Here is a 16,738-nt window from a genome sequence, read left to right on the forward strand (position 1 = left end):
GGCACTTCTAATCTAGTTAGTGTAACTATGCTACAGGACAGCTATCTTACAAAGGAGATTAAGTTCAGATGTTTAGAAACTTTAAAAATAAGAGAAAGCTAGAAACTCTAAACAGCTACTCGAATGTAACTATAATTATCTTTTAGAGACTATTAGACTAAACTGCAGTATTTGCTACGGTCATTGTATTAAAAGAAAGTTCTACCACACCTAAAGGATAAGGCATAGCCATCTACTAATTGGCATATTTGTTTATTTGTCTCAGTTTGTGAAAAGGTCCTTATTTGTGTAAGCAGCAAAACAAACTCCAACTGAATGATTGCTATATGCAAAAGAATTGAAGGCAATTGCCTCTGCAGTGAACTTTACAGTTCTCAACAGCACACACGCAACATGCTATCTGAAAAAAGTTACTAACTGAACTACATGTATTAAATACTGAAAAAAGTTTTACATTTTTTATTATAATTTATTTTATTTAACAATCTAAGAAGTTTGCAGCCATCAGAAGTTCCAGTGCAATTTCGGGTGCAATTGGGAATTCAGGAATCTCCGTAGAGCTGTTAGTATAGCGGACCTTGTAGGTGAAATACATGCATACTTTGGATAGGACATGGGATGGGATCTCTCTAAAATTGACCTCATTTGTTTCATTTTCTGCAAACTGACCTGTAGAAAGAAAAAAGACAACATAAAAGAACACCAAACCAGAAGTCAAAATCTCAATTCACTGCCAAATGAAGTAACTTACCATATTAACACAATGCATTCTCAATAGACCTGCTTAAGTCCCATATTCCAGTGTACTAGATTCTTGATTGTAAAGCAGGGTGTGCCACATTCAGAGCCCTCAAGAATACTAGAACACCCACCATTGTGAAATGCTTATTTAGGCTGCAGCCTATCAACATTACTCTGAACAATTACACCAGAAATTCAGGTTTACTTCCAATACAGCTGATAGGTGCTCTAAAACTGCAGTGTGTTTAGCTCTAAGAGGCATCAATCCAAATTTCTAGCTGTCTTATCCAAGGAAAAAAGGTTTCTAGATGTTTCATATCTGCATATGCACACTTATCAGTAGTCCCTTCTATGACTCAGTAGCTTTGAATTCCTCAGTTTCAGGCAGATTTGACAAGAGGGTTGAAAGCTCAAAGATGCATTAACTTCATAAGCTGTGAAAACAGACAGCAGGGACAGGGAAACTCTAGCTGTACTGGAGCGAAGTTTACATGCAGTACAAGTTTATCCCTATTAGATATTGAAGAATTTATTCAGAATTCAAATCTCAAAACACAAGTACATTTGAAATTAGCTTTCTATAGTGCCTATAACCATGAAACCTGGAATGATGCAAAGGTTAGGATCCCACGGTTAGTCCCACAGGATTTCTTTTATTTTTATCTCTCATTCCCTCACATCTCTGGACTTTCAACTCATTAAACTGAAAGACAATAAAAAATACTAATATTAACTCCACATTTATGGGAGACTAGCAATGTTTAGTTCCAACTATTTCTGAGGGCATCTCCTTCTAGCTACAAAGCACAATTTACTAATGTCTACACAGATTTGTGTAGAAATATCTGCACGCACTAAAGCCAATCTGGCTTGAATTTTAGTACAGGAACAGTTGGAAGCAAAAGAAGAAATGTTAGCATATTGGCCATGTCACAGCACTGAAACAGAAGACTTACACATCAGTGAAATTATGACCTACTGAACTAGACAGCAACAGTACTTTTCCTTGTGACCCATTTATCTTAGTATTTATACAAAATATTCTTGACTGCTAAGTCCTTTACAGAGGCAGTTTCTAGCCCTCTAAGCAGGCTACTTTGCCTTTTATTCCTTCACACTGAATAAATTCAGAGCAGGTCTTGTAACTATTCTTCTTAGATGTCTGGGAGGCTGACATGGACACAGAACACTTATTACATATTTTCAAATGCAACCATTAAAATGACAGCAGAACATTGCACTGAGAATTTTAATTGCTCAGTTTGCCCAAGTATTACTAAGTAATTAAAAAATATATTAAGCCAATAGATCTCTCCAGTAATTCCCCTCATCAGAGTCTAGAAGAGAACATAAGAATGACCAGTTCCAAGCTCCATGTAGCTTCTGTCCATCACTCAAGTGGACAAAGGTAAGCGCATAGAATAAAGGTACAGAAGAGAGAAAGCACTTGTGCTAACTTCTCTCTGTTCTCTCCCCACCTTTTTGGTCTTCAAAAATTAGTCCAGATGCTTCTTAAACCAGATATAGTCTCATATATTCAGTAACACGTGAGGTCCTTCCCTCCTGTAAGTTTATCTACCCTTGTCTCAATCTTAAACTTCCATCATTAAGCTCAGGAACTCCTTGCCATAGGATGTTGTGAACACATGAATTAACCCCAGTAGGCAGCAAAGCCACTTGCTCATTTACCCCTGCTGCTGACAAGGGAAGAGGAAAGGAAGAGTAAAAGCAAGAAAACCTGTGGGTTGAGAGAAGAGAAAGGAAAAAAAGCAAGTGATGCAAAGGTAATCACCACCTCCCATGGGCTGATGGATGACCAGCCAGTTCCCAAGCAAAAGATGGCTTACCTCCCTTTCTTACACCTCTCCCTTTTTTACTTTGGAGCAAGACATTGTATGGTATGTAATATCTCCTTCAGTAGTTCAGGTCATGTGTCTAGTCGTGTTTCCTCCCAGCCTCTTGCACACCCTCCCATCTGGTCATGGGGTGGGGAAAGAGTGGGAAACAGAGGAGGCCTGAACAGCGTGCAAACACTTTTCAGCAACAGCTAAAACAGAAGTGTGTTACTGACTCTGTTTTAGTCACAAATCTAAAGCACAGGACCATGTGACCTGCTATGAAGAAAATGAACTCCATATGGAATACCAGAAGTCCTGCCATGGACATGGCAATAAAGAACTACTGGCTCTTGTTCGTTCTGAACTTGATAGCTCCAAGTTTCATATAATACCCTCAAGTTCTCATACCATGGGAAACTAGTAGCAATGATACTGTAAGATCACTAACTCCCCAAAAGCAGAGCCCCATTTTAAGTCTGGTACCACAATACCCCAGCAGAGATAGGCTGTTCTGCCGGAAACAGGAATTAGGCAGGATGTGGAAAAGTTATCAGTTATTCGAACTTTCACTTACTGCATGATAAAAATTCAAACTGTCCAAAAGTGAAAGCAAAGAATGTAAAGGTGCTAAGTCTTCTGTACCTACCCGGTCCACTCAACATTGCTTTTATTGTTCCTGATGTTAATGCATGCTCTCTTTTTACAATGAACTCATGGCCATCAGAGGATATTAACTTCACATACATAGCATCTGGGCCCTCACACCCACCGTATGTTTTCTCTTCTCCATCTATAATGGAAAAAACGATAACAGTTTCAGAACACAATATATTGATTCACATTACTAAAAATGCAAGTTGCAGTCTTTTCTATGACTAAGTTTGCAGAGTGAAAATACAACCAGAAATGAGACAGAAGCATTTTGCATATTTGAAGATGACTTTTCTGAAGTAACCAGCAATCTGGTTTAAAGTATTTTTGCAAAACTTGGAATTTTTAAAATTAACATCCCTCCATCATCACATTCTGACATGATTTCTAAAATCTACACAGGAATGAAATTTTCCTTTAGACATTCTCAAGTGAATTGAACATGCTACTGCTTCCTTCATTTAAATCTACAGTCGTATTTATCATATTAACACTTGCTAAAAGTTAACTAAACACATATCCGATACTGAAAAATACAGGTGGCGAGGAAAAAAGTGCTTTCTGAAGCACTGGTAAGAATAAAAGCAGTCAATACTCCTGCTTTGAAGAAATGACATGAAATAAGATTCATCCTCCCTTACTGCCCAACCAGACCCAGAACCATACAGCATCAGTGCACACCCATGTTGTGGCCTTTGGTAGAAAGCATGGAAAGTGCCAAAGCATTAAACCCACAGAGGTTTGAAAATTCTCCCCACAGCAGCTTGACTGTACTTTTTCTGTTTCCCTTCTCCCTTCTGTTTCAGTAAATACCTGCTCTCTACTTTGTTTCTCCTGAAGCCTTTATCCCCCTTCCCTTTTTGTTCCTTCCTTTATTGTATCCCAACAGTGCTACTTTTAAAAGCTGAATTACTGTTGCCAGTGTAGCAAATAAAACACTCCCCCAATCAAGTAGCTTTGTGAATTTAAGTTAAAATTGAATTATTATGTAGTTATTGCCAATTTTAATAAAGTATTGCAGTGCCAAACATGCTATAATATATTCAGAAAAAGTATAAATAAAATCAGAATCTGTCCAATCCCGTTTCATTAACCAGTCATTTGTTGAGGCAGAAACAAGTTTCAGACATGTAGTCATATCACACAGTGTAATTTATCAGAAATCAGTTCCTATTATGATCTCTGAGCTAGAATTCAATAGGCTGACCTTAGTTAACAAACAAGCAAAGAATTATTTTAAAAAGTACATAGTGCACTATATAAAAGTTTAGTGTTATAAAAGCCTAAAGGTAGGCTTTTCCTATTTATTTATTCCTATTTTAGCAGGTATATTTTCAGGACTATGCACATTAAGCAAGTGAAATTTTTTGTTAGAATAAATACACTCTGAACAAGTCTTCCAATAAATTAACAGTCACTTGAGAAAATTCTCCTACAAAACATTTGCAGGAAGTTCCACTAACTTTTGAGACTACAACAAAAGTGACAAGATCAACATTTAAAGTCTTAGAATCCACTTCCTCTACCAATACGAGAGAGAAAATGCTTCAAATCATAGGAAAACAAGAAACACTCTAAGATTCTGAACTTACCCATTCTCTTATTAAAAAAATTGTTTCTTTTCAACTGCAGATTTTGCAATAGGAGAGTCTGAAAAAACACAAGTGGCAATATTTTGAGTCAGCAGTACAATTCTCAAAGCCCCCTTTACTTATTAATCTTTATGTTACCATAAACACTCTTCCAAAAAGAATATGATGATACACAACATGCAGTGTTGATGAGCAGTATGTTTTGAAAACAGGAAGCCTGTGAAGTTCATCAATGGGAAATGCAAACCCTCGACCTTGGCACCTCCAGTACTGTCTGGAGGCCGACCTGCTGGAAAGCAGCTTTGCATAAATAGACCTGGGGGTGCTGGTGGACAAGTTGAACATGACCCAGCAGCGTGCCCTTGCAGCAAAGATGGCCAACAGCATCCTGGGCTTTATTTAAAAGCATTGCGAGAATGTTGAGGCAGGTGATCCTGCCCCTCCACTCAGCACTACTGGGACACACACCTGGAGTGCTGGGTTCAGTATGACACACTGAACGGAATCCTGCAAAGGGTCACAAAGATGACTGAGGGATTGAAGCTCTTGTCATACAAGGTCAGGCTGAGAAAACTGGGGTTGTTTAGGCCAGAGAAGAGAAGGCTCAGAGATCAGTCTAATCAGTATGCACTAAATACCTGGCCTTCAACCTGTCCTTGACAGAAGATTGACCGTTCCCAATACCACCATCAATATCACCTAGATAATCTACTTCAGACATATAATGCAGGTATTCACATGGTAAGTTAACCAGGAGCTTTCATATCTTATATACTGATATGCAGCTTGATGAATGTGTATTTCTCTATGCAAAGGAAATTAGAGTTAGAAAAATGGAAGTACTTATTTACAAAACAAATCTGGCATGTTCAGACACAACTTTTATTTCTTTACCCCAAACTGCATCTCTGCTGTGGAAAGGAAAACTTTGGAAGATAAATTCTACCCACACACCTGCTATCCTAAAATTCCTTTCATATCAACAGCCACTCTGCAAACATTACCCAGTACAAATCAATGATACTGCTGTGTGCCCACAGATTCAGGAAAATAGCACCAGTGATTCTGGGTGGTCTCCCAGCTGATATTCAGGGTTGAGGGCAGTCAAGAGATCAGACCACACCCCACATTTGCTCCCTCCTATGTTTCCAGTAAAAGTTTAGCAAAAAAATGTTAGCAAGCTGAGGAAACCTGCAAGATTTGGAAGTACTACAGATACCTCTTTGCTATTGCTGATTGCTTCACTTCTGCACAGCACTTTGATGCTAGTTTATTCCATCTCTCTTTTTTCATAGCTACAAATATTAAATAGTCCAAATATTTCCTGAAGCTTTCAGAAGAAGGCACTTTGTTATGTACACCTAATGAAACTACACGCACATAACCAATAGTTTTTAGTTGTCTGAAGAGAAATGAGCAAAAATAATCCTCCACTTACATTGCTGCTTTCTTTGAAAATTATCCTGACTTTACAGAATTATCTTTAAAAAATATTTTCCTTACCACTGGTATATGGAACAGCTTAACCTGTACTCTTGCAGGTGAAAAGTACCTGAATATAAGGCACATTGAAGAATGTTCTCTGAGAGTTAATTTGTGTACGCTATAATACAGATTCCCTAGCACGGAGTGTTAAATGCCTTCATTATTTTCATTAATTCCAGGAACTCATCTAAGGAAATTACATTTAAGTGCTGGAACAGTTAGGGCCCAAAACTGATGGGATCTTTCACCCTGTTTCAGCAGTTTTTGTAAATGGAAATCAGGCATCTTATTGGAGAGTATCTGTTGCTCAGGAACTGAAGAAATATCTCACATTATTATTTCTACTTTGCAGAAGAGGATCACTTGTACTACCTCTTTTTCTAGCCACAAAACCATTTGCTACATTCCAAAAGAGTAGTGAAACTGCCTATGATTTACAAGTAATAATACTTGAAAAAAAAAAAAAGCAACACAGAAGTGATACCACTCTTTGAAAGTGTTGGTGATGATAAAATATGCCTTTACAATACAAATAATGCCACTAAACACAGGAATAAAGGCTAGTTAGTGGGAATGAAGATATAATAAGACCTTGCAAGGTAAACGCATAACTTCAGGAGGCTCATACACTGAAAGATTGAAAATGGAGACTGAAAAAAAGTCTACACAAAAAAAAATTAGCTGTCACAAAAATATACAATAAGCATTTTAATAAATCAAATGTGTTGTCATATGATTAGAGAGGGAAAAAATATAGTAATTAACAAAGAAGAAAAAAATTATCAGGCTCAGTGGTCTGAATTCAATTGTACTAAACAGTAAAATAGGATAAAAATGCAGCAAGCCTTAGTAGTTTTAGGGCATGCTGAACTAATCTAATATCTAAAAAATTCATCAGTCATTTTCCTTGGAAAAAAGGAAACTCAAATTAAGATGCAAACTGGGCTCAGTGTATCATCTGGGGTTAAAAATCTGTGAAGAGAGGTAATCTTAAAATAAGAAAGAACCTTTCTACAAGACTACAATAAGGTGTTGCAAACATAGAGCAACTGGACTAGAAAAGAACTACTAGTTCCTCCAAAAAAAATGTCGAATTTTTTTTTAAACAATGCTGCCAGAAAAGCATAGGCAGATTTGGATGAGACAGAAGTGGAAAGCATTGCAACAGAAGCGGAACAAAGCGTAACACAGACAAGTGACCAGTCTTGAAAAACTGCATACTACAAGCCACATGAAATTAAGGCATATGAAATCCAAGATTCCTTGAAGGGACCATTACAATCTTCTTTCATGTAGTCAGGGCTTGTTATTTGGGGGTATAGTCATTCTGTGGTCAACTATAAACTGATGCAGCTCTGTGGGGGCAAAAGAAAAAAGAAGGGTGAGGGAAAAAGAGGCAAATGCACATTAAGGATTCCTTTGCAATAGAGATAGGGAATATTAACAATGTTACACATGAGCAACAGTTTGTCTGGAATACCACACACAATTCTGAAGCCCTGTTTTCAAGAAAAAGAAGTTTGAAATACAAGAACTACAGGGAGGACCTACTGATATGACCAAAGAGCCTGTTTATAAAAGAAAAATTAATCTTTCTTATTCCGCTTAGCAAAACTGGAATGAAGATAAATATAAAAATTCATTAAAAGGATAAACATTGTCGGGAAAACTATGCCAACATAACACCTCAGTTTAAGTTCAACAAATGAGCACAAACACAAAAAGGGATAAAATTTATAGTGCTATTCCAGAATCCAAGTTTGGCTCTGAATATAGAAAACCGCAAACATTCTATTGCCAAAAGTAAAAGTTGCAGAAAAGCCACCCTGCTTTTAAGAAAATGACATAATATGTTTCCATATATGATGCATTTGACAGGTTAGCAAGGGACACACTGAGTTTCACTCAGTTTCCATTCTGATGCAATAAGATGTCACTAAAAAAAAAAATTCTGAATACTATTAACAGTATAGATTTAATAATAGCTAACAGCAGAGAGCCCAGAAAAATCAGAGAGACAATGCAACAAATGAGGAGAAAGGAAAACAATGACACTCAGGAACCCTGAAAAACCTAAAAAACCAGTAATGGTTCCTCTTCTGGATCAGGAAGTGTTCAGTCTGTCATGACATAGTATGAATATCAGAACATTGTCAAAGCCAGAAAAAATGCACACAGAAAATAAATCAAAAGGACATAGAAATACCTCCCACAAAATCTCACTTGTGCACACAGGAAGTAAAAAAGGAATATGGAGGGAAATTTTCTGCACAGTTTTTTAAATTAAAAGTGGCATGGCCTTAGGTTTTAAATAATAGGTCAAGGAGAGTCAAGCAACCTTGTATGTTGTCTTCCAAGAAATTATTTTCTCTCAGTGTATTTCCAGTGTAATGTTTATTACAAAACGTATCACTATATTTTACTTCTATATGTAAAGAAAGCAGCATAAATGACAAGACAATAGGAAGAAAGAGACTGAGATTTCTGAACATGCCTGATAACTACCTATATTTTAATTACTTTTCCACATTTTATAATTGCCTGTTTGACTTCACCAATGCAGCAGTCAGGAAGAGAACAATCCAAGTTTTGTTAACGTGTACTTTTTATATATTTTTGACTTGACTATTTCAGACTCCTGCAAAGAACCACTAATTTATGCTGAAGTACATTCACAATTCCATCTGCCCTTCAAGAAGCTTATGTGGCATTACCATAAGGTAGCTCAACTCCCTGACTTTAATCTCAAAAAAGCACATATATTAGGTATTAATGTTTTCCTGTTTTGCCTCCTTAAATAAAAGGAAAAAACTGCATTTATTAAGAGAAAGTTTACATAAAAGGGATATGCCACTTTTTAATCAGAGGAAGATACAATACAACTAAACTAAATTTTCCAACCAGTCTAAAAAGGATTTCCTGCTGCACAAAACATAAAATTGTCATTAGATATTAGGAACTAAAAGTTGCCACAAGTTGCCAGAATATTTACACATACCAGGTACAATATAGCGAAATATCATAAACCTTTAAACCATGGCAATTAAGCCACTTAAGGTAAGTGTTCTTGTTTCCCTACTTTAACATCTTCTTCTTACATCTCTAAGAAGAAATAGGATGGTGTAATGAGTTTAGTCTGATCTCTTTCCTGCTTCTCTGGACCATCAAATGCAAGAATAAAACTGAAGCATGTCCACAACCACCCCAGCTCACTCCCAAAGCTGCATGCTCATCTCTCAAATCTGCCAGAATTTCCAGAATATCATTTCTTTGTATGCCTTGTATGCCAGTGAGAGGAATAGACGCTAATGTAGCTGAACACACTCGACCACTGCATGGCTTCCAGAACCCCACTGCTCTCTTCTCATTAGCACAAGAAAACTGAATCTATGCAAACATTTCAAGCATTCAGATTCTTTGATCCCACAGGAAAACCCTTTAAAAACTCAGATTCTGGTTTAAGGAAATTCAAATGGCTTCCAACTAATTAGCTGCCCAACTTTTGTATGCTTCAGCTGCTGAGACTTGTATCCACTTCTGGAGTGGCAAATAATACAAAGGCCTTCACAACTCCTAGGTTTGTTTAAAAGCCAAACATGACATTTTTTGATGTCATTTATATATCAGTAAGAGTTCATCAATTACCAAAGGCTGCTGTGTGTTACAACTACAGCCTCCTACTGTTCAATCCTAAATTCTACCCTATCCTGTATAATAACTTGTTTAAAAACACCGCTCTTAAGTTCAGCATTCATTGCTCAGCATGCATCAAAAAATAATTAATGTAAGGACCAAAGCATATTTAGAAAAAACATGAGGAGAAACTGGTACAGCATGATTTCCAAATCAGCTGATTCACTACTCCAGTACTCTCAGGCTCTAAAATTCAAGTTTTCTGGGACACAGTGGAATGTCACAGGAAGGTATACTACACGTAAATGCTAGTTGAGATAAACAGGAGATGGGGTAGGATAGCATGAGTGGAGCACCAAAGACCTTAGTTAAGATTTCTTTTCCTATCTAAGGAAACTTTCCTTTTCAGTAATCCCCCCAGAAAGTTTTAACAAAAAAACCACAAGAACATGGGCAGGGGAGTGTTACTGTTTTCTTCCAAACATACAATAAAAGCCCTGTACTGTACAGCTCTTACCATCAGGTGGAAAAGGCTGCTGGCATAACGCAAAATTTTACAGGGCATGTATTTCTGCCCTCTTGTTATAGACATTCACTAAAAACTACTGTTATGCAAACTACCCCACAATGAAGATAACTAAATCCTGAACCTTTCTAGGTGGTAAGAGACTTGTAAAAATACACCAAAATTCCTTAAATTAATCTGACAAACTCCATACATACTGACATAACTTAAGGATTTTTTGTAATACACATGAGAATTGTAAAAATACAGTAAAACATCTGAAGCTGAGTACCCTTGAGTGTGATAATAATTTATCTCACTACAATAATATTAAAACAATTAACAATATTAAAAGTCTTCACATTAAGACTATGTGGAACTATCTAAATCTGTTTATCACCTGCTCTGGTACAGAAAAAAAAAAGAAGAAAAAATCTCAAATGGCTTTTCTCTGACACAACAAGGAAAAATTGAGTAATGAAGTGCTAGAAGTTCCTAAAAATTATCTTAAAGCTCCCAGTGGAAATGTTAGCAAAAATTTTACTGACATAAACATTTTATTGATATAACTTAAACTCATTAAAACACTGATCTCAAGGCATAAGCTGTGTGCCCCATATGCAAAGATGTGGCCAATGTACTACAAGAAAACTAATAAACACTTATTCCCCTTCAAAGTAACTCTTAAGTTAATAAAACATTGTTTCTCCCCCAACAATTATTTTGGTCCTTATTATAAAAGCAGAAAATTTGGAGCATGTAAGGGATTATTCAGAAATAAGTGCACAAAGTGGTTCTTATCGTAAAGGTCTCTTGCCTGCCTGTTTATCTGTTTTTCTGGTTTGCTTCCAAAAGCCATCAAAGCCAAGTAAACAAATGGCCTGCGACTATTTAGGTCTCTTCAGAACTCAAAGCTTAACTTACAATCTACAGTACCAAACATACTTAGAAATATTTAACAGAAGTTAACCAAATTGGCTGTCAAAGCAAACTGCTAGCTGCACCATCACCTTTTTACTCATAAACGTGAAGCCCTCAATAACTTACTAATGCTCAGGTTCCCTTGTATTAAAGCAGAACCTCCCTCTGAGGAACACACGGCACTCAGAAGCTCATTTCTGTTGCTACAAGTAGGTGTAACACCCTTTGCTTTGCTTACATTCGCCGACCATTACAGCCAAATCCCTTGAACCAGCACTTCTCACCTTGGCAAAACAACCCCTGGGGGCGCATCATAAATTTTCTCGGCCTTAACTTTTCCCCTCTCTCTACGGCCTAGCGTAGGAAAAGGGCAAACGTCACTTATGGCAGGAGTTTGGGGGCGATGCTCAAACCCCGCACTGCTCCAGAGAGCCCCTCTTCCTGCGGCGCCGGGATTCCAAGGAGAACGTTTTGGTGGAGGAACGCGTCTTTCGCCACCACCTCGACAGGAGAACCCCGGCCTGGCACCGCCCCCCGCGCCCCCCGCCGGCCCCCGGCGCCGCTCCGGCCCCTCCGCCCGGCCCCCGTTCACCCCCCTCCCCCTCCCCCTCCCCCCCCCCCCCGCCCAGGAGCGGGGCGAGACCCGCTGCCCTCCGCGGGGCCGGCTGCGGGGGCTCCTCGCTCCCGCTCGACGGGGCGCCCCGCCCCCGGGGTGTCTCTCGCAGCCCCGGCGGGGTCTCCCTGCCGCGGCCGCCCCTCACCCGTGGCCGCCGCTCCCTCCGCCCCGTTCGCAGGGCCGCGGTGTCGGCCCAGCTGCCTCCGAGCGCTTCCGCCCGGGTCAAGGGCCGCTTCCGCCCCCCCCCCCGCCCCGACCGTGAGGCGCCCGTGCTCCCGGCATGCCGTGCGCCCGGAGTGGTGCATGCTGGGGCGCGTAGTTCCCGGGGCATCTGCAGGCCCGCCATGTCAGGGCTCGGGGGTGTCGGTCAACAGCGGCTTAACAATGAGCGAGCGTGTGCCCGGTGGTCCGGCAGGCCAGTGGCATCCTGGCTTGTATCCAGAATAGTGTGGCCAGCAGGCCTAGGGCAGTGATCGTCCTCTGTGGTCAGCACTGGTGAGGCCGCTGTTTAGTTCAGATACCTCAAGTCCTGTGTTCAGTTCTGGGCCTCTCAATTAATGCACGACATCGAGGTGCTGGGGGGTGTGCAGAGGAGGGTAACGGAGCTGGTGAAGGTTCTGGAGCACGAGTCTTATGAGGAGCAGCTGAGGGAGCTGAAGTTTAGCCTGGAGAAGGCTCAGTGAAGACCTTATGGCTCTCTACAACTACATGCAAGAAGATTTAATAGATGGGGTTGGCCTCCTCTTTCAGGCAGCTGGCGAGAGGACACGAGGCAATGGCCTCAAGCTGCGCCAGGGGAGGTTCAGGTTGGACATCAGGAGGAATTTCTTCACAGAAGGGGTGATTAGATACTGGAATGGACTGCCCAGAGAGGTGGTGGAGTCACCATCTCTGGGGGTGTTTAAGGAAAGATTGGATGTGGCAGTTAGTGCCATGGTCTGGTTGACGTGGTGGTGTTGGGCCACAGGTTGGATTCGATGCCCTCAGAGGTATTTTCCAGCTCAATTGATTCTAGGATTCTGTGGCTGAGCGGCGTACGGGAGATGCAGACGCGGGGCCGCAGCGCTGCCGGCAGCCTGGCGGGGGCGCCGCGGAGCCGGCCGGACCCTTCCCGCGGGCGGAACCGAAGTGCGGCGTGGCGGCGGCGCGGCGGCGCTGCCGGTGTGGCACCGCCCGTGGTGCTCCCGGTGCGGCCGCGGCCCCGCCATGCTGCCGCTGCTGCTGCTCCGGGTGGCCGCCGCCCCCGCCGCCCCCGCCGCCTGCCGCCGCGCCTCCGCCTCCGCCTCCGCATGGCTGCGGGGCGCCGCGCACCCCGCCTGCCGCCACCGGGCCGTTCTGGTCGCTGCCGCCGCGAGGCCCCAACAGGTTGTGCGTGGGGGCTGTGGGGACCGTGTGTGGGAGCGGGAGGAGCGTTCCCGCTGCTCGGGGAAAGGGCGGCGGCCCTGAGATTCGCGGTTTTGCCCTTAGAGGGTTTTGAGGAGGAAAGCGAGGTGCTCCCCGGGGCGTACCTCCTCTGTTACGCTCAGGTGAGACCCCACCTGGAGTGCTGCGTCCAGCCCTGGGGCCCCCGTCGACCTATTGGAGCGAGTGCAGAGGAGGCCACCAAGATGATTGCGAGGATGTAGCATCTGTCCTACAATGAAAGATTGAGGGACTCGGGTTTGTTTAGCCTGGAGAAGAGGCGGCTTCGGGTGACCTAATTGTGCTCTTCCAGTACATGAAGGGAATCTACAAGAAAGTCGTTTAGGGAAAAGGGACTTTTTACAAGGGCATGAAGTGCCAGGACGATGTGGAATGGATTAAAACTGAGAGTAGATTTAGCTAATCTAAAGGAAGCTATTTAGCTAATCCAAGATATTAGGATAAAAATTCTTCGCTGTGAGGGTAGTGGGGCACTGGAACAGGTTGCCCAGAGAAACTGAGGATTCCCCAACCTTCAAGATGTTCAAGGCTGGCCTGGATCGAGCTTGGAGCAAACTGGTATAGTGGAAGGTGTCCCTACCCACACCAGGGATGCTGGAACTGAATGATCTTTAAGGCCCAGTTCAACCAAGGCCATTCTATGATTCTGTGATCAAACAGAGACATGATGAGCACAGGTGCCATAAATGTCTCCCTGCAAAGCTGTGTGTAAGTCGATTGCTGCCTCAATTCTCAGTAAGGGGGTTGCAGACATTTAATGCTAACATGGTATATTTACATGGAAAGTTATTAAAACAGGGAGTATATTAGTTGGAGTTTGTGGCATGCTTTGGAGTGTAACCTAACTTTAATCCCTAGTTTAAAACGCTGGGGGTGGGTTCAGGGCAAGGAGAAACTTTCTGTGGGTGTGTATATGTACATATATGTGTGTATGTGTATATGGATGGTAGATACAAGCTGTAGTACTCGTGTTCCTTAGCCATGTACTGGTTTCATCTTTCAGGTTACATCTTTTCACGGAGTGGCTGGTCGCAACCTCAGCACATCCTCCTCTCATGATCACCCAGAACATGGAAGATTGGTTTATAAAGGAAATTTGGCAAAGACAGTGTTAGGTATGTGACTTGAAGTGGTTTATATTGCCTTTTTTTGTTGTTGCTGTTTCAACAGTGTTTAGTAACTTTAAAATGGAACATTAAAAGTGAGCATTCTCCTTTCCAAGTTTGCCGAAATCTGGATTGTCTGTACAGCAAAACAAGTAAAAAAGGTGGTAGTGGTGGTGCTTGGTTTCTGCTTCTCTGCTTGAGTTTGCAGGGAGTTCTGTTCATTTCTCTAACCCCTCAGCTTTCTTTGGCTTCTCTTGCAGCCCTTGGGGTGACTTACCCAATCCAGTAAGCAGTGAAGATGAGCTATAACTGCTGTTTACATTCTGTGTGCTTGGAAGTGTTCCTGAAATGCTTCCCAGGCAGACAGGTATTATGACGAAATGCTTCATCCGTAATGAAACTTCTCTAATCTTTCTTTGGCCAGTTAATGTTACAAAGACCTAGTGAAAAATAAAGCCACTGGATGTTTTCTGATACACATCTTTGAAATCTGTCCTAACACACTTATTTGTCACAGCATCTTGGGCTCCTGGTTCTCACGGTGGCTTAAGGACTGTGGATGGTCCACAGCACTGGCTACTGTCTTTCGAACCACATGCAAGATGGGTGTGGAGTACTTGTTAATATTCAGTAACCCAGGGTTTATGCATGGCGAGGGACCAAGCTGACTTCTTTGTAATGCACACTGAATGTCAACATTAGTTGTTGATGAAGAGAGAAATTCCCTGTCTGCCATATCTTCAGTGAGTACCATTACATGTGTCCATGAATGGAGTCAAGTCTCATTAGAAATCAGTTTTCCTGCCTGTGAAGTAAAAACTTCATATGTGTGCATAACAGCTAATAACTGACTGCATCACAGAAATAGAGCCAGCTACCAGCTTTGATAAACCCAACATGAACATACAAACAAATCAGAACAGCAGCAATGACACAGGGTTGAGCTTTCAACGGTTTCTCTGTGAGCTTAAAAAAAGAGAGAAAAGGGTTTTCAGTAACTTCATCAGTTCAAGTAATGGCATGGTTATGTGGAAGAAGAATAGATGTAATTGTAGAGAAAATTTTGCTCCTAAGTGTTAACCTTCATTTTCTCTGTTTTTTTTCTTTTATGTAGGTGTAAAGTTTTTCTCTTACTCCACCAGCATATTCAACCTGTTCATGATGCCCTACATCATGCTCAAGAGTGGTATTGGAGTGGAAAGTCTGCTTGTCCAAGCTGCCTTTTATGGGTTGATTGGGGTTTTTACGTTTGTAACACCGGTTACTTTGCATATCCTTACAAAAGGTTACGTGATCCGACTCTATTATAAAGATGAAGTGGACACCTATACAGCCATTACCTACAATGCCATCTTGGCAGAAAAAGCAACTGTTTTCCATCAGAAAGATGTAAAGATTCCAGACATCACAAAGATGTTTACAACATTTTATGCTAAGACAAAATCAATGCTTGTTAATCCTACGCTTTTCCCAAATCCTCAGGATTATAACCATCTCATGGGCTATGACAAATCCTCATTTTTTAAATTTGAGGAATTAGAGGAGGTAAAGGAAGCTGATGAAAGGAAATAATTTGAAGATAATGTCAGTATCATTGTCCATAGTGCAGTACTATATATGTGAAAGAATGTAAAAATCTATTGCACTTGCTTAAGTATCAGGTAGCTGGAGTTTTCCGTATGCATTTTGGAATGTATAAAAGGAGACGCTTCTTAAAAAATATTACAAACAATGTGAGGATTTCTTTAGAGTTAATGACATAAAATACAGTAAAAAAAGGAGATGCTTAGACCTGTCTTGTGCTTGTTTATTCTTGGTTTGATTCTTATTGTTAGCTCTCCAGACAACTGTAAAATGCCTTAGCTGTGTGGCAGTCTCACCATCTCCATGTCAAAAGAAGCCATTCGTAATAGACAAATCATCAACACTCATTACCTATCAAGTATGTAGTTAGGCTGTTAAGCCTTAAATAGCAATTGTACTTAATCCAAAAATACCGGGCTTTTTGTCACTGCTGGTGGTGGTATAAAGGGAGTGAACGTGCCCTTCCCTTCCCTTCCCTTCCCTTCCCTTCCCTTCCCTTCCCTTCCCTTCCCTTCCCTTCCCTTCCCTTCCCTTCCCTTCCCTTCCCTTCCCTTCCCTTCCCTTCCCTTCCCTTCCCTTCCCTTCCCTTCCCTTCCCTTCCCTTCCCTTCCCTTCCCTTCCCTTCCCTTCCCTTCCCTTCCCTT

General features: G+C 41.3%; 2 protein-coding genes across 4 annotated transcripts; one reads left to right on the forward strand and one right to left on the reverse strand.

Moving 5' to 3' along the window:
* Positions 1 to 236: 236 nt before the first annotated feature.
* Positions 237 to 12,220, reverse strand: ELOC (elongin C). 2 transcript variants are annotated; one of them, XM_069004951.1, is made up of 4 exons: positions 12,128 to 12,220; positions 4,823 to 4,880; positions 3,226 to 3,369; positions 237 to 669 (listed from the first exon to the last, which is right to left on the reverse strand). In XM_069004951.1, the coding sequence occupies exons 2-4, from the start codon at positions 4,824 to 4,826 to the stop codon at positions 479 to 481; spliced, it is 339 nt and encodes a 112-aa protein (XP_068861052.1). In that variant the 5' UTR covers positions 4,827 to 4,880; positions 12,128 to 12,220; the 3' UTR covers positions 237 to 478. The 2 variants fall into 2 exon arrangements, with proteins under 2 accessions (XP_068861052.1, XP_068861053.1); XM_069004952.1 differs by lacking the exon at positions 12,128 to 12,220 and adding an exon at positions 11,651 to 11,850.
* Positions 12,221 to 13,165: 945 nt separating this feature from the next.
* Positions 13,166 to 16,299, forward strand: TMEM70 (transmembrane protein 70). Of its 2 annotated transcripts, none has more exons than XM_069004949.1 (3): positions 13,166 to 13,350; positions 14,408 to 14,519; positions 15,625 to 16,299. In XM_069004949.1, exons 1-3 carry the CDS (start codon positions 13,189 to 13,191, stop codon positions 16,080 to 16,082), a joined length of 732 nt encoding a protein of 243 aa, XP_068861050.1. In that variant the 5' UTR covers positions 13,166 to 13,188; the 3' UTR covers positions 16,083 to 16,299. The 2 variants fall into 2 exon arrangements, with proteins under 2 accessions (XP_068861050.1, XP_068861051.1); XM_069004950.1 differs by having other exon boundaries at positions 13,168 to 13,347.
* The last annotated feature ends 439 nt before the right edge of the window (positions 16,300 to 16,738 follow it).

Source organism: Aphelocoma coerulescens, chromosome 2, assembly GCF_041296385.1.
Source record: "Aphelocoma coerulescens isolate FSJ_1873_10779 chromosome 2, UR_Acoe_1.0, whole genome shotgun sequence".
Lineage (NCBI taxonomy): Eukaryota > Metazoa > Chordata > Aves > Passeriformes > Corvidae > Aphelocoma > Aphelocoma coerulescens.

Excerpts from the sequence above, each read along its gene's own strand:
- ELOC (XM_069004951.1), bottom strand. Across the intron at positions 670-3,225 it reads AGCAATGTTGAGTGGACCGG|GTCAGTTTGCAGAAAATGAA; the intron begins GTAGGTACAGAA and ends TTCTTTCTACAG.
- TMEM70 (XM_069004949.1), top strand. The coding sequence starts at position 13,189 with ATGCTGCCGCTGCTGCTGCTCCGGGTGGCCGCCGCCCCCGCCGCCCCC. Across the intron at positions 13,351-14,407 it reads CCGCGAGGCCCCAACAGGTT|GTTACATCTTTTCACGGAGT; the intron begins GTGCGTGGGGGC and ends TTCATCTTTCAG. Across the intron at positions 14,520-15,624 it reads TTTGGCAAAGACAGTGTTAG|GTGTAAAGTTTTTCTCTTAC; the intron begins GTATGTGACTTG and ends TCTTTTATGTAG.